Source organism: Heliangelus exortis, chromosome W (genome assembly GCF_036169615.1).
Source record: "Heliangelus exortis chromosome W, bHelExo1.hap1, whole genome shotgun sequence".
In the NCBI taxonomy this organism is placed as follows: Eukaryota; Metazoa; Chordata; class Aves; order Apodiformes; family Trochilidae; genus Heliangelus; species Heliangelus exortis.
The window spans coordinates 8,891,571-8,909,233 of NC_092453.1; the positions used below are offsets into that span (position 1 = coordinate 8,891,571).

General features: G+C 47.4%; 1 protein-coding gene across 2 annotated transcripts in view; it reads left to right on the top strand.

The window, feature by feature from the left end:
- Window positions 1-17,363, top strand: part of LOC139789119 (CBP80/20-dependent translation initiation factor-like) — a 132,858-nt gene extending 115,495 nt beyond the window's left edge. For both annotated transcript variants that reach the window (XM_071729645.1, XM_071729646.1), the window contains exons 11-12: window positions 11,010-11,063; window positions 13,045-17,363. In XM_071729645.1, coding sequence (XP_071585746.1) covers window positions 11,010-11,063; window positions 13,045-13,260 — 270 coding nt within the window. In that variant the 3' untranslated portion in view covers window positions 13,261-17,363. The remainder of the gene's footprint in view (window positions 1-11,009; window positions 11,064-13,044) is intronic.
- The last annotated feature ends 300 nt before the right edge of the window (window positions 17,364-17,663 follow it).

Here is a 17,663-nt window from a genome sequence, read left to right on the forward strand (position 1 = left end):
CATGGCTCAGCTCTTGGGGATGATTGAGGACTGCAGGGAAGGAAAGATCACAGCCAGCTTGGAGCCATGGTCATGTTCTGCAGAAGCTGGAACAGATGAGTGGTGTCAGGAGGTTTTTGGCTTCTCTTATGTCTCCATCTCACCCTCAGCAGATGTTGTTGGGACACCAACCCAGGAGGTGCCTCTCTGCCACCTTCCTGACAGCCCTCTGCAGGAGGAGCTTCTTCCAGCCAAGTTGGTTGGTTCTTTAGATGCTTTTTTTTTCATGATGTCACTCAGCAGTGGCTTTACAGCCAGGTAACCTGAGCATTTGCCTGCAGCAGCAGAGCAAGGAGGTGGAAAAACTGGCTTGGAGGACCTCAAGCTCCAGAAGATGCCAGGTGGTGATGTCACTGGGGTCCCCTCAAGGCACCTTGCTGAGTGAAATCCCACCAGGGCAAGCAACACAGGGTGGGTCTCCTCTCAGCCCCCATAAGAACCCAATTTCACCCCATACCCATGCTTTTCTCCTGCCCAGGGCTTGTTTCTTGTTGAGTGTTTAAGGTTCTTCTTGACTCCTTCCTCCAGCCTGCCGAGTTGCCTCTGCATGGCAGCTCCTTGAGCACATGGAGTGGTGTCCCCCCAACTCGATGACGTCTACAAACTTTACAAGAATGTGCTCTTCACCTCCTCCAGGTCATGGAGAAAGATGCTAAACAGGGCAAGTCCCAGGATAGACAACCCGGTACTCCTCATTACTGGTCTCCAGGCAGAGTTGGGTTGTAATCCAATAGCTACAACTCAACCCAACCATCCAGTCACTTTTTTTACCCCCTTGATTGTCCACCCATGATGGCCAAGCTTGGATACGAGGGGATTGGAATTCAGGGGTGACACCATCCTACTCTCAGCACCCATGGGTGTATTGGATAGGGCTGTTGGGACAGGTTTGGAGCAAACCTCAGGAAGCAGCTCATGGCAGAGAGACCAATTAAACTGAAAAACTCCTTCCTGCAGGAAGCTGTGACCAATTCACAGAGGTCCCTCCAGCTTGAGGAAGTTGTTGCTTCTTGGGCTGGGTGGGGGTTATAAACCTGAGCATCACCACAAATAAGGGAGATGTGAGCACACACCTGACCCAAGACAGATGCTTTTATGGACTTGAGTCAAGGTCAATGGGACCATGACAGGCTGGAGAGGTGGGCCAGTGAAAACCACATGAAGTTGAACAAGGCCAAGTGCAAGGTCCTGCACATGGGTCGGGGCAATCCCAAGCAGAAATATGGGCTGGGTGGAGAATGGATTGAGAGCAACCCTGAGATGAAAGGACTTGGGGGGTGTTCATGGATGAGAAGGTCAACATGAGCCATCAACGCGTGATGGTAGTCCAGGAATCAACCATGTCCTGGGCTGCATCACTAGCAGTGTGGCCAGCAGAGTGATGGAGGGGATTCTGAAAGAGGGAAGATTTAGGTTAGACTTGAGGAAGAAATTCTTTGCTGTGAGGGTGGTGAGACATTGGCCCAGAAAAGCTGTGGCTGCCCCATGCCTTGCAATGTTGGGTTGGATGGGGCTTGGAGCAACCTGAGCTAGTGGGAGGTGTCCCTGTCCATGGCAGAGTCCGTGTCCAGTTATCTCCTGGGGCCATGCAGTGTAATTGAGCAAAAAAATCTTCCAAGGCAGTAATTAACGTCTGAACTTCAAGAGGGCACTGCCTTTTCCACTGTCTCCTTCAGAGGAAGAGAGAGGAAAACCTCCCCGGCTGCAGTCAGATGAGCCGGGAGGGTGGTGCTGCTTGGAAAAGAAAATTGGATTCTTTCAACATGTTGGGTATTTTTTTTTTGGGGGGGGGGATTGTTTTGTTTTAGTTTTCAATCACACCGACTTTTAAAAGCCAAAAAAAAGTGTCTTTGTCAAGATTGTGTTGCTAGTCCAAGAATGAGGCATAAATTTTCCTCCATGGAATGAGCAAACACAAAATGGACCAAAATCCTCACCCCTCACCACCCAGGTACCTCCATGGTGCTAGATTTGACCGGAGAAAATAATCCCTCTATATGAAGAATCACAGAATAATTTGGGTTGGAAGGGACCTCCAAAGTCCATCTAGTCCAACCCCCTGCAGTCAGCAGGGACACCCTCACCTAGATCAGGTTGCTCAGAGCCTCCTCAAGCCTCACCTTGAATATCTTCAGGGATGAGGCCTCAACCACCTCCTTGGGCAAACAAGAAGGGGAGTTATTTCCTCATAAAAGTCCCCTTCTGGTCCACTCATTTTGTGAAAATAAATGGTTTGGTCTCCAGTTCAGTGGGACTGGGACAAACTGGGGAGTGGTTGATGAGGGGAAAGGAAAGAGGAGGGATGTGGGCATGGTAGGGAAGGGATCCCAAGGAAGGAAGGAGAAAGAGACCAAGTGTCAGGGACATGGGAGAAAGAAGGAGAAAATGGGGAGAACAAACAAGTGGGGAAATATTGTGGGAAGCCAAAAGAGGAGTACTGAAAACTGAGAAGAGCTGGGAGAAAACTCAAAGAGCAGAGTGGAGGTGAAGAAGATCAGCTCTTGGCTGAGGACGGACCAAGCCCGGGAGGTCTACACGATGCCTTTCAGCCCACCAGCTTTGTCAAGTTGTTTTCTGTGTTTTCTTGGAAAGCTGCAGGATTCTTTTTGTGCCAGCAGGAAAAACCAAAATTTGAAACAGGGGAGGGGAAATCATCCCCCCACCTTGTTGCTGTAGGACCCACGGAGGAGGCAGAGGAAGCAATTAGGGCAGATAAAGAAACTCGATACCATCTCACAGGATGGTCCCTCCTCCTCGAGTGGTTTTCCTTTTCCCCTTCGCCCTCCAGCCCAGGCATTGTTAGCTCCCCAAACCCCTTTCAATGGGATGTAAACACAACTATTTGTGTCCGTCTCCCTCCCTCCCCAGAGCCAGGAAAGCCGGGAGAGCAGCTGGGCGAGCCAGGGTGGAGCCCGTCGCAATCAAGCGCGATGGTCTCGCCACTCTTTCTTTCCATGTTTTGTGTTGCCCTGGGACCCTTGGGATGAGATCACATCCTCTTCTCCCAGGGTTATTATGTCTTTAGCCAGGCAGGATGAAGCTGGCCGTCTGGGTGGCTGGGTCTCCCTATCTGCTCAGACTGGGTGGCTCTTGTCCATCTGTCTCACCCAGCTTCAGGTCCTCAAGGTCCTCCTCCAGTCAGGAGAGGTGTAACCACCAGGCTACTGTTGGGTTCCAGTGTCTGGCTTGATGAGTGACCAGATTTTCTTCATCGTCTCCAGTAATTGCCTCTTAATGGTTTCCATCTTCACAGGGAGTCATGTTTCATGGTTTCCCTTGTCTACAGTGGAAAAAGAGTAGGAGGAATTTCCCACGACTGGGTACAGGGTTTTGTTCCTCTGGCCTTAATTCAATTTGCTGTTAATTATCTCTGAGTTCCTCAGAAGCCCTTCGAGGAGGATAACCAACATTTTGGTTTAATTTGATGCAATAAACAAACTAATCTCTTCTTATCACCCTCCCAGGGAGTCCTGGTTGGGTAAGAGGAGAACAGAAATCTCCTCAGCAGAGAGCAGCACATCACTGTAAAAGGAATAGACCAAAGCAAAATCCTTGAAGTTGTCCAAACTGAGTTAGGGAAAGTGCCTCCTATGGACACAGCTCTCGATGCAACCATCTGGGCATACTCCTTCCCCCACTGTGCCATCTCCTCTGGCCAGCTGCTTGTGGGACCAGCAGTGACCCATTCTGGTGGCTTCTTCCTGATAAAGCAGCATGAATTGTTGCCAGCATGTTCTCACCCAGACTGAGACCAGGCCACACCAGTCAAGGAACTGGGAAGAGAGACCCCTCCACAATATGCATGGGCTGGTGGCACCTCATGTATCTTCAGTGGGCTTGAAGACTTCACCAGATTGCCAAAGAGGTGTGAGCAGAAGGCCATGCAGGGAGAAGGACCACTCCTAGTGGATGCACCCCAACACAGCCTCCCTCTCCCAGTTCAGCTGGGTTTTTGGAGCCCAACATATACCATTTTGGAGCACAGTAGTGCCTCCTGAAGAGCTCAGCACAGGCAGCTCGTAAGGGAAAGATTTTTCCCATGTTTGGACAACCTCAAAATCAAATAGGTGAGCAGAGAAGATGCCACTTCTGCTTGTGGACTTCTAAAGGGCTTCTGTTTCCAAGTATTCACTCGTTTCTTCTCTAGGAGAAGGTCTCACCTGACTTCCCCAGCTCCCAGGGTATACCCAGAGAGGGACTCAGGACCCCTTTAGCAAGGGGGGTACTATCACAGCTTGTTGGTGGGTGCAAGATCATCCCAGCTAACCTTCTGATGTCCTGAATTGAGGAGCTGATACATCTAATGGGAGCAGATTGTAGAAATACTGAAACTGGTGTGGAATGTTTTGCAATTACTCATCTCCCACACCCTCATCTGTACTTTGCATTTTCGCCAGTCTTAGCTTTTTTCACACACTCCCCCCTCCACCCCCTTGGGACAATAAGAAAAATGGAGTTGGAGCAACCGCTCTTATCTCAGGTACCTTCCTTAAGATTTGCAACAGTCAGTCAATAAGGGGCCTCTGGAAAACCAGAAAGTTGCTATAGATGTCTTGTGAAGTGCTGCAGGCTTTTGCTCCCAGGAGAACTCATGGAGCAGAATGTGGGGCTTCCAGGAGGCTTTGGGGGCAGGAGTTCCACAGCTGTGGTCCATTACACCACCAAGAGTTGGCTCAGTGGGACAGCGCACCCTGTGTTTTAACAGCACTCCTGGTTGTAAGGGATAACCCTGGAACCATAGGATGGTTTGGGTGGGAAGGGACCTCTCAAGGCCATCCAGTCAAACCCCTGCAGTCAGCAGGGCCATCTGCAACTGGATCAGGTTGCTCAGAGCCCCATCCAACCTGACCTGGAATGTTGCCAGGGATGGGGCATCTCCCACCTCTCTAGGCAACCTGAACCAGGGTCTCACCACCCTCAGCATAAAAGATTTCTACCTTCTACCTACTTTTGACTCCCTCCTCTTTCAGTTTGAAACCATCACCCCTTGTCCTGTCACTACAGGCCCTGCTAAAAAGTCTGTCCTTATCTTTCTTACAAACCCCCTTAGTGAAGGGTCTCCATGTTGATCCCCACCACAGAGCTGGACCACATCCATCTTGTTGATGACAATGTCCACCATGGCCTTTCCCAAGGGCTCCTCTGGTTAAAAACAGGACTGGGAAGCACCATCTCTCCTACATCCTTTGAACTCTAATATGTCCATTCTGCTTAAGCTCCAAGCGGCCCAAGTAGCTGGTTCTTTCCTTCTTCCAAAATGAAACGTGTCTCAGTTTTCACCCATCACCTCCATTCACCCCAGTGAGCTGGTTGCTCCACCTTGGACATTGCCTTTCCAACACATTGGTCCCTTTGCAGTCGTGGTCCATGTTCCCCTGAGGAAACACCAGCAGGCACCTCCTAGTGACCTAAACATTAGATGAAAAGCATACCTGTGGGCAGAGCAGTTGCAAGGCTGGAGCTTCACACCTCAGGCAGGCTGGATGTCCATGCATGTTGTCACCTGGATGGATCATCTTGAGATGTCCATCAGGGGATCCAGGGCAAAGAGGCAGGAGGTCCAACTTTCACTTGTTCTCAGAGACATCCCAACCTCTCCGTGGCTCTGGGTGGATATTTTCAAGCTTTTCTCTTCTTTCCCACTGGAGTCATCACCAAAGCAGCAGAAGACACTGCATGCCAAGAGGTAGTTTGTGGCAAGCATTGCTTCGGTGTCATTTTGCAAGCGATGTCCTACACAATAATTATCCCTGTGCCTCACAGGAGAAACATGGTTGCAGCTAGAAAGTGTGCCTCAGGCTGCTCCCACTCCATCTCCTGAGCAGAATCACTGAAGAACACAACTAAACCCCCATGTTTTGGTGATAAGGGATGGTGGGACATGTTCTCCAGTCCAGCTCGTGGCTTGGGCACTCCTGAGAACACCAAGTAAGCACTTTAGCTTCTCAGCAGCCCAGATGATCTCAGAAAGCAGGTAGTAAACCCAAAGCTTGGTGGGTTTGTCAATCCCATCAGCTTTAGCTCTGTGATTTGCTCCTGGTGGTCTCTACCTCTTGCATGTGCATCCATCACTGTTCAGGGGGTTCACTCTTCAAGCTGGTTCTTTGGTGGTGAAGCCCAGCTGTAGTTTTGGGGCTTCTCCACGCCCCCAACCACTGTTGCATGCCCCTCATGGAGTTTACTCTGTAAAGAGCAGGTTGTGGGGCCACAGAAGACAGAAGACACTGGTCCCAGTATCAAGCCATAGAAACCAGTTGCATTCCAGAACCTCCCTGGAAAGCTGCAGCCCTTCCAGGAGCAGCCCCTACAATATATTTTGGGTTCCTTATGAAAATATTGAACACTCAGAACCAACCCGGGCACACTGGCCTCACAGAGGACCTTCCCCAATGCTCACATCTCTCAGCAGGACACAGAAATTGGAGAGAGGAGGAGTCTTAGATCTTCCACCACTCTTTAGAGCTGCTGGTCCAGCATCAGAAACAAAACTGAGAAGACTTTCACAATCAAGATTTGGCTATTGTGTGACTGCCCAGGCAGATTTTGGCACTCAGCCTCCTCTCTTAGGAAATCAAGCGGACTCTTTGTCTGCATTCCAGCAGGAACTGCTGCTTTCATTGCCCAGATTTGCCTGATACGGGGGGCAGGGGGCAACACCAGCTGGAGAGCAAACGGAGTTTTCCTTGCAGATGGCCCCAACCTCCAAGGGATGATATTGGGTTGAACCCAGAAGCATATGAGTCTCACCTGTCCTGTCATCTGCCTCACACTCCTATAAATCTTATGAAAAGCAGCTGAGGGATCTGGGGGTGTTGATCCTGGACCAAAGGAGGCTGAGGGGAGACCTTCTGGCTCTCTGCAACCCCCTGAGAGGAGGTTGGAGCCAGGAGGGGTCAGGCTCTGCTCCCAAGGAACAAGGGATGGGACAAGAGGAATGGCCTCAAGTTGTGCCAGGGGAGGTTGAGATTGGAGCTTGGGAACAATTTCTCCCTGGAAAGGGTTGTCAGGGCCTGGCCCAGGCTGCCCAGGGCAGGGGTGGAGTCCCCATCCCTGGAGGGCTTTCAAAGGCACTTGAGACACCCAAATTTGTAGCCTTGAGGTCTGCTCCGGGGACCTTCAGACCTTTTTCCCTCCCTATCTTTAAGTGAAGCCTCTCTGGTGTCTCCCAGGCAATGCCTTTTCCAAGACAAGTAGCACCACTGTGTTTTCTGTGCACAAACTGGACCATCTGTAATGAAATTAAATTAAAAGCAAGCACAGAAAGAGGACTGATGGGTTTTGCAGTCTGTGCTGGACATGACCTACAGGTCAGATGCTCTCCAGACATGCTCAGGTTCTCCCACCTCCACCTCTGTCAAACCCCAAACCATTCCTCATTGAAGACCCAAACCTTCTCAATTCTCCAGGACCTAATGCCCCAACATCTACATCCCAAGGAGGGACTCACCCTGCATTTTCCTCTTCCATCCTCCACTTGGGTTAACAACAGTTTTTTGGCCAGGTTTTTGATGAAGCCCCTCTGGAAGTGGTCACACCAACCACCCCAAACACAGATGAGTCCACCAAAACCACATCCCTAAAAGTGTTCAAAAAATGTGTGGACATGGCATTTCATGTCATGGTTTAGTGTGCATGGCAGTGTTGGGCTTGTTGGGCTCCCAGATCTTTTCCAACCTTCATATTTCCATGATTCTATGATTCCTTTTTCAACTCCTTCATTCACCTTTGTCAGCCAGTTTGGACCCCGTGGGAACCTGGTGTAGAGGGTTGGGATGGTGCTTGTGGTGGGATTTCAGGAGACACACATGGCAGGGAGGAGGAGTTCTAAATTGTTAATAAATAATAATTCTGATGTGGGAGCATTAGTATCAGGGCTATAGCCTATGTTAAAATATTTGAAGTAAATGCAAATTAGATTGTAAATGATAAACCCAACTGCTTGGGTTCAGGTTTATGGTCACAAAAGTGCTGGTCCTTCAAGGTTGTGATTTCCCTGGAGGTCTCAAAGCATTTGCAGCATTTTTTTTCTCACAGAGCTGTCAGAGCATGGGTTTGTGGGGATGAAGCACCCTTTGAGAGGTTCATGCAAGATGTCATTGGTGGGTGTGGACATTGATGGTAGGACCCCAGGTGGCATGGTTCTTGCTGTCTGCCTCCATCAGTGGTTCAGTGGTCAGGCCAGGCTAGGAAGAGCCATGTCCCAACATGTCTCTTCTTATGTCAGCATGCAAATATCTGGTGCCTACACCCCAGGGAAGCTCCAGAGCCCCCCTTAGCATGCTCAGATGGGGCTTGGAGCAACCTGGTCCAGTGGGAGGTGTCCTTGCCTATGGCAGGGGGGTTGGAACCAGATGATCTTTAAGGTCTCTTCCAACCCAAACCAGTCTGGGATTCTGGGATTCTATGCTAGAAACACAGTTATGATCAGGAAGATGCAGAGAAGCAGTGACATCTTTCTGACCCTCCTGGATTCAGAGGGTTGCATTGATGCAGGTGGACACCAACCATCTGTGGGCATGGACTTGGACTCTGGTTCTCACCACAGATCTGCCTGGTGGGCCCTTGCTCTCAGGTGCCTCAGTAGAGAAGGTGGACCAAGATGGAGCACATGCATTCTCCTTGTTCAGCCATGGCAGCTCAGATGAGCTCCAGGAGGGCAGCATGAAGGTGGAGAATGCTTGTCCAAGTCAGGGGGTAGGATGTAGGCACTGTTTTGTCTTAGGTATCTGAGCAATATCTTAGCAGTCTTTGACATGCTCATCCTCACAACCACCTTTTGAGGTAGGAAACCATGTCCCAGTTTTACAGGTGGGATACCGGGGCAAAGAAAGCCCAAGTAAAGTTGCAACTTTCCCCTGACCACAAACTCTTGGCAGAGAGCAGGGTCATGGAGGTGACTACAGAGCTGGAATGAGGGCTACCACAGGTCCTTCCTCATCAGTCCTAACTTCATGGTTTTAATTTCCATGTTATGTTCTTTTGCTGAAGAATAACAAAATTAGGAAAGGTGAATATAGATTTAATTTGCAGATCTTGCTTCATGCTATGCTCACAAGCTAAATACCCCAGGAGAGAATTTCTGGCCTGTTGCCTGTTTATATTTATCCCTAATTGATTTTATTTTTTTTTCCCTGGTTGTTCTTGGGTTTAAAATAATCTGTTTTGTTGGGTTGGATTTTTTTTGAAGAAGAAGAAGAAGAATCTGTGAACTGTTTGTGAGAACTTAGAGCATGGGATTTGGACTTCACTAACATTCTCCAAACAACTCAGAAGAAAGATAAACTGGGATTGGGGGCTGGGGGGACAACAACACACTGGTGCAAATCTTCAAAACCCTGGCTGAACTTTTGGTAGGATAAAAACTTATGGACCACATGCTTCTCAAGATGCTGTGAACATCATCTTCAAAGCAAACAAACTGCTGGCTGCTGAAAACAGAAGAGGGCAAAGACAAAACTTTGAGAGGGATGATAATTCCTTGAATTATCTTTCTTTTTTTTTCCTAGATTTTTCTTTTTTTTCCTTCCCCTAGCAGTTAGAGAGCTGGTAAACAAATAGGGGTTTATTTGGACAAGAAAGGAAAATTGAAAAAATGAGAGGGGGAAGGCAAGATGATAAGGTTGAGAATTGGAACTGTGATTTTATTTAAAGGACATGACTTTGGAACACATTTCATTAGTCTGAGCAATTTGCACATGGGCAGTTTTAATGAGCCCAACCCCTTTTCCCAAGTTTGCCTCTCCCCAATGAATTTCAGATGTTTAAGAACCCAGTTTTACCAATTTTACTCTGTGTTTAGTGCATACACTCAGCTCCCTGTGGCACACAGGGATTAGCTCAGGGCCAGCAAGGCTCATTCAGCCCAAGGTGATGGAGGGGAAGTGGATGTAGCTTCAAGAGCTGCCAGCACCATTGGTTTTATCATAGATTTGTGTTTTTCATAACACTCGAGCTCACTTTGTTGGCTGATGGAGACTCTCAGTATTTAAGATCTACTTGAAAACCAACAGAAAACTGTGATTTCTCTTGTGGTTTTAGGGAAAAAGTCTGAAACGGCACCTTGGTGCATGTGACAGAGTTGTAAAGGTGAAAACAAAGAAAAAAAATGGGTGTTTTTGAGCTGGTTTCAAGGGTCTTTGCTCATGATATTTGGGTTTGTGGGGTGAGATGTGCTGAGCTCCTACACTTTGCTATTGCTGGGTCATCAACCCTCTCTGCACCCTTTTAGTCTGAACCAAGAGGGATGAGCATCTCTCTTCACCATCCCACCCCATGCACAGCAACATTTTGGGTCTCTATTGAACATTGCTGGTGGTTACAAGCTCATTTTTTTAATGCAAAATTCCTGGTCTGACCAGGGTGGGAGTTGGTGCATCTAAGACACCATCATTTCCCTCCAACCCATCACACTTTGTCACCAATCTAGAAGGAGCCATATTAATTATGGTCTATACTGGACATAATGCTTTCCCAGGGGGTAATTTTTTGGTTGTTAGAAGAGTGTTCCAATGAGGACAAGGAGCTTTGGTGGTAGGTGGCTGCCTCTTGGGCAGAGTCCTTCCAAACAGCCACTCCCAGGGCTGTGCTGCTCAAATGTTGGTTGGATTGAGTCGCTGGGTATATGAAATGAGTGCATTTTCTCCTTGCCTGACCTCATATTAAAAAAAAAAAAAAAAGAAGCAATGTAACCTAAATAAAAATTAATCTTTCAGAATCTGTGAATCAAAATTCTCTATGTTCTACCCCTGCTTGCTGGCTCTCAGCAACAGGTACACTGGTGACACCCTTTGCCCCTGTGTTTTGTCACTGTTTATCTTAATTTTTTGGTTAGATTGTCTCTTTCCTCTCCTCTTCCAGATTTTCTGCCTTTTCCTTCTGAAAGAGGCAGAAGCCAAGCTGGATGAAGAGGCAGAAGAAAGGAGGGAAGAGGTCATGTGTTTCTTACCATCTCTGTCTTCTCTCTTTTGCAGTTGCTGCAATCTCAGGATGTGAAGGAAGACGCTGTGCTTTGCTGCTCCATGGAGGTAGGGAACCACCTGCGCCACCCACCCCGGTCCTTCTTGTGTTGTCCCTTGTGTTCTTGGTTACACATATGCCGAGAACCTGTTGGATGTTTCCAAAGCCAGCCACATTGACCCTTTGTATTAAAGAATCATCAAATGGTTTGGGTGGGGAAGGACCTTTCAAGGCCATCCAGTCCAATCCCTGGGACATCTGCAACTGGATCGGGTTGCTCAGAGCCCCATCCAACCTGATCTGGAATGGTTCCAGGGATGAGGCATCTCCCACCTCTCTGAGCAACCTGGGCCAGGGTCTCACCACCCTCAGCATAAAAAATTTCTACCTTCTACTCTCCCCTCTCTCAGTTTAAACCCATTACCCCTTGTCCTGTCCTAAGAAGTCTCTCATCTTTCTTCTAAGCCCTACTTAGGGCTTAGAAAGGCCACACCAAGGTCTCCCCAGATCCTTCTCCAGGCTGAACAACCCCAGCTCTCTCAGCCTGTCCTCCCAGCAGAGGTCCTCCAGCCCTCTGACCATCTTTTTGGGCCTCCTCTGGACCCACCCCAACAACTCCATGACTTTCCTATGCTGAGGATCCCAGAGCTGGATGCAGGACTGCTCTTGGGAAGTGATTGGCTCATGGGGATGGATCCTTTCCTTCAGAGAAATGGCAGCCTGACTGCTTGAAATCCAGCAAAGCAACAGGCAGCCAAGGAGAGGAATTGGAATTTTTAAGTTTTTGAAATTTAATTTCAAATTTACTTTTTAATGTATCTTTTTAAGCTTTGGGAACTCTGTGGTCAAGCCCCACAACCTTTCCAGGATGGTAGACTCATTGCTGTCCACTCCAAGCTTGGACTTTCTCCTCTGTGGGATCACCTAAAGCTTCTGCTGCTCCAGGAAGGTTTTCCAAGGAGTAATTTTTGTTTTAAAAAGAAACCCTTGTCTGTCCTTGGAGGAGTGGTATGACAGGGCAGGATTGATTATGCATACAGGAGGTCTCCTCTTGTTCCCATTAATGACTGGGAGTCACTGACAGCTCAATCAGTGAGTAAATGATAGGCCAGGTAGACAGTAGGGAGACCGCATCACAGCCTACACTTTGTTTTGGCAATAGCATGATTTGGAGGTGGGATAGCTTTAGTTTTGGGGTTTTTATCTATATATATTTTTCTTTTTCAAAAGCAGTCCAGCCTGGCTGCCTTTGAAGTCAGTGGGAGCTGAACCATTTTGTTCCTCCAGCAACCCAGCGTGGGCACTTTGGAAAGCCTCGCCTTTCATGTTGGGTTCTTGGAGATTGCTGTGGGGTCATTTTGGTTTTCCAAAGCCATGATGCCTTTAAGCTTGTCTGCCTGCCCAGCCACATGGAGCAGGGGAGGGCTGGAGGGATAGAACCTGGCTACAAAAATGTTTTAATATCAGAGAATTGTATCTCAAGTTGGATGGGACACCAAAGGATCATTATGCCATGGTTGACCCACTCTTCTCAGTTTTGGCCTCCTGACTGCAAGAAGGACATTGAGGGGTTGGAGTGTGTCCAGAGAAGGGCAACGGAGCTGGGGAAGGGTCTGGAGCAGAAGTCTGCCCAGGAGCAGCTGAGGAACCTGGGGGTGTTGATCCTGGAGCAAAGGAGGCTGCGGGGAGACCTTCTGGCTCTCTGCAACCCCCTGAGAGGAGGTTGGAGCCAGAGGGTTGGTGTCAGTCTTTCCTTCCAAGGAACAAGGGATGGGACAAGAGGAACAGCCTCGAGTTGTGCCAGGGGAGGTTTAGATTGGAGCTTGGGAACAATTTCTCCCTGGAAAGGGTTGTCAGGGCCTGGCCCAGGCTGCCCAGGGCAGGGGTGGAGTCCCCATCCCTGGAGGGCTTTCAAAGCTGTGAAGATGTGGTGCTGAGGGCCATGGGGCAGTGGTGAACTTTTCTGTGCTGGGTTAATGGTTGGACTGGATGATCCTGAAGGTGTTTTCCAACCCAAATGATTCTCTGGTTGACCTCTTCTCCTGACAGCTGCAGAGCACTGGCCGACTGCTGGAGGAGCAGCTGCCCGAGATGATGACGGAGCTGTTGGCGATAGCACGTGACAAGATGCTCTGTCCTTCCGAGTCCATGCTGACAAGGTCCCTGCTCCTGGAGGTCATCGAGCTGCATGCCAACAACTGGAACCCCCTGACTCCCACCATCACACAGTACTACAACAAGACCATCCAAAAACTGACAGCTTGATGGGGCAGGGCAAGGTGGGGTGGGAAGGGATGAGGAGAAGATGCGCACCTTGACGGGATCTGGCGAGAGCTTCAAGCCCCCAGCAGACCAAACCCCAGCATGCTCGAGAATCTGTTTGTGGGGTGGGGAGGGAGAAGCATGTTTCTTTTTCTAGCCACGTTGCCAGGTGCCACCCCTCCTCCCCACCATGGTTTTGGGGTTTCTGTTATTTTATTGTTGTTTTTTTTTAACTTGTTGCTCCAGCAAGCAGCCATGCATCCCACTGGGTTGTTGTTTGGCTTTAAAAGAAGTCAAAGAATTTTGGGGGGGAGGTTTAAAAAAAAACAAAACAAAATATCAAACAGGAAAAAAAAAAACAAACAACAGAACAGACAACAAAAAAACCTGAATCCAAGTTGGGGTTAGTATTGTTTTCACTCCATTCTCCTGCCATGCCCCGGCCAACAGGCAGCAGATGTCTTGGGAGGACAAAGCCAGACACACACCACACCAAGCACTCATAATTGGTGGCTTTGTTGAGCATTCAGGATTTTTTTTTTTCACCCCCTCCTCCTCTTGTCTTTGACTTTCCATGTCCCCCCAGCCCTTGGATGGGGGAGTGGGATGACTTTTCTTATTTGCACTGGGTTTTCATTTCTCTCAAGCCTTGGTGGGTTTTCTTCTTAAGAAAAGCTTGGGGATGAGGAATGCGATGCCTTCCCACCAGCTGGCTTCTGGATTCACATGAAGATGCTGAAGCAGGAGTATTTTAAAGGAGTCCACTGCAGAAGCCTCCATCATCTTGCCAGTAACCTCCTTGATGGGTTGAGAAATGTGTCTTCTGAGCTGGGAGCTCTATGGCTCAAGTCACTGTTATCCCTCAACCACTATAACCCATTTATTTTATTTTTAATGATATTTTTTTTTTAATGATTTCTTCTTTTGTTGTAGTTGTTTCCATTGAAGGAGTGCTTTATTGTAATTACTGTCATGGTTGTAATTATACAATTAAATCCAGGCCCCTTAAAGCTGGGCCTAATAATGTACAGGATGAGGGAGAAATGAAGGTTTGATGTTTTTCCTTGGAAAATGGGAAAGAGAAGACAAGGTGTGAACAGCAAAAACAAGGAGAAAGGGAAAAAAAAAAAAGGAGAGGAAAAAATAGGAAAAGCCAAAAATAGAAGTTTTGAGTCTGGCTTCCAACTAGTAGAATTTGCTTCTCAGTGTTTCTAAGTGTGAGGTGCACCAGAGCCCCTCTGTCCTGTGGTTGGTGACACCGTGTCCTCAAGGAATGGGTGACACTTTCAGAGGGGCAGATTTTGCTTGGGCATCCCTGTGTTGCTCTGTTTTGGAGCATCCAGAGGGAGAAGATGGTTGTGGGGAATGATGTTGAGATGCCACTTGGGTGAGGAAATGCCTGGAGGATGAGGAGGCTGGGACAGAGGGACACACCACACCCCAAATCATGACCAAGACTTGGTGATCTCTTCATTTGCTTGTTTAATAATGCTTTTACCCACTAAATCACTTCTGGTACTTTTACAGACCCTGCCTGGGTCTGAACTCAGCAGCTCAAATCCATTTTTTCAAGAAAAACATTGAGTTTCTGGTGGCTTGTAGAGAAGAGCTGTTTCCCCCCAACCTCTTTGGATGTGCAGTATGTTCTCGGGTGCCTTATGAATGTGTTGGTCTGTCTGTGATGAGGAAGAAGCTTTCACTGCAAAATTTCAAAGGGCAGAAATTTTCAGCAGAAAATGTGTCGCAGGAGATGAGAATCCTGATGCTGCAGTTCAAGTTCTCCTTCCTCCATGGAGGTGCTCACAGCCAGGTTGGAGCAACCTGGTCTAGTAGAAGGTGTCCCTGCCATGGTTGGAACAAGATGATCTTTAAGGTCCCTTCCAACCCAAACCATTCTCTCCATATTATTTTGAGTTTTCATCCAGTTGGCTGCTGATATGGATTTGAATCTTCACATGGAGCAAGAGGAGCAAGCTGGAACCAGGAGCCACAATTTTCCTGTCTACCCAGCAAGCAGCAAAATTATTCCTGGATACATTGGACCTGTCTGGAGAAATTAATTCCAGCTTTGTGGATTGGAGCCCAGGAGCTTTGTGCGGTGACAGTGCCTTGGGTTAAGTCAGCTTCGTTAGGAGCAAGGAGGTTTGATAGTATTGATGAGCAGCTGAACTTGATCAAGGTGGCAAAGCCCAGCAGTATTTTAAGGCTTGGGGTTGCACCCATTGCTCTTGGCTTTTCCTGCTCCCTGGGTTCTCAAGGAGAAGAGGAGAAGAAGGAGATTTAATGTGTGGCACACCCGAGCTCAGCATCAGTCTGGGAGAAGACCTGAAAATCAGTTTTATCTTGATTTTACAGAACAGAAAAGTCCTATAACAGGGACACAATTATAGGTTGGGGTGCCAGGGGTCCTGCCAGCAGCAATCCAGACCACTGCTCTAGCCCCTGCAGCTTCTCCCTTCCCCCAGAATTTGCTCTTGGGATATAGCGAAAGAAGACACAAATAATAAATGAAAAAGAAGAAATAAAAGAGAAAACCCAGAGAACTGGGCATTTTGCTTCTAAAAATCAGAATTTTCACCCAGCAGGGCATCAGGAGCCATTCAGAAGCAAAGTGTAAGTCTTGTGGCAGTATTTCTGCTTAAGCTTTTCCCTGCTAGCCATGAGGGTTTATTCAGTTTTCCCACTTGGATGCAATCTTGCAAGCCCCCAACAATAGTGTTTGGCCCTTCCAACACCAGGATTTCTCCCACTGAAGGACTTTTATGTGAAATCCATTGGGGTTTTTTAATGTCTTACCATTTGTATCCACTATTAACGTACGTTCATCCAAGTTGGATGCATCAGTCACCCCGTTCAGACACAAGAAGCAAAACATTGACCAAAAATGGGGTTCTGTTTCCCAAAAATTACATGCTGCCCCTGGTATCTTCCCAAAGGCCATCCGTAGGAAGCCAGTGAGCGCGTGACATCAATAATCATGTTGGGAAAAGAGGTACCATGAGGTAATTTGATGGAGCAGGATGGGAATCAGCATTGAGTTTTTGGGATTCCTGGTGAAAGCACCTAAGGATGTCATTGAGTATTTTCTTCTTTTTTTGGTGGTTTGTTTTGGATTTTTGGCGGGGTTTTATTTGTTTGTTTTCTTTAGAAACAGTCACCAAAGAGTGTTAATTCTACAACATTAATTTTAGAAGGTGTGAAGCCACCAGCTATGCCTCCCTGAACCATCCAGATTCCTTCTTGGCTGCTCAATAAACATATCCACCTGGGGTTTTAATACATTTTTTTTCCGGTAAGGCTTCATCAGCCAAGGGGAAAAACAACCTCCTTGAGCCAAATATGTGTGGGGCCAAACCTTGGGCTAGCCTAAAGGCAAGTGGCTTGAAAGATCTGCAGATGAATGATGCTCTGCCCCACCGCCATGCTGGCCCACCCTTTGGATGCAGAGTGGGTTTGCTGACTCCCCAGCATCTACTTCACCTCATTCCTGGTGAAATTCTTTCCAAACTGAAGAGGTTTGGGGTTGGTTTGTTTTTTTGCTACCCACAAAGTGACTTGCTTGCTTTCCCCATGAGGGATTTCACCCCCGTTTTGGAGAAATCTCCTGTATGTGGAAATGAAATGAAAATGGGGGGGAGGGATGGAAAAATGGGAAAATGAAGCAATTTGCTTCATTCCCCTCTTCCCCCAAATGAGATTAATTAGTATCTATTCTTGGCATGATTGATGACTTTGAAGGCAAACTTGTCAGAATAACATGATTTATTTTCATTCTTATTTTTCTACCATCCCTCACTCGGAAGTCTCTCAAAATCTTAAATATATTATTTTAATTTTTTTAATTATTATTATAATATTTTTTTCCCTGCTGGGTATTTATGGCTCTACACTAACCTTGCTCTTGGTGTTAGCTATTAGCCAGTCACAGTGATACTCTCAGTATTTTTTATTTTGCAGGAGAAACAACACAGAGGGTTGCAAAGCCCACTGTGGATAGCCAAGGGAGCTGTGGTGTCCTGCAGAAGTTAACACTACAGCAACTCATTATTATCTTTTTTTTTTTTTTAACCTGTTTATTTGCATTTGAAACAAACAAAAAAAAGCAACGTTTTTAATTTAATCATATTTGTTAAACTAAGCGCTTTAAAAGAAAAAAAATAAAATAAAAACAAAGGAAAAAGGTTTTGGGGGGAGGATAAGGACTAGATATACTAGTGAAAAGACAAACTCATCATTTTCAGCATTTCAGAGACTGTTAAAACAAGGGAGCGAATAAAAAACTTTGTGGAGATTAAGTCTTTGTTTCTAGAACATCCAGCCCCACTGTATGCTCTTAAAAATGCATCATCTGAGTAATAAATGTTTCAAGCTTGACATTTCCCTCATCTCTTTGTGGGTAGGCACTG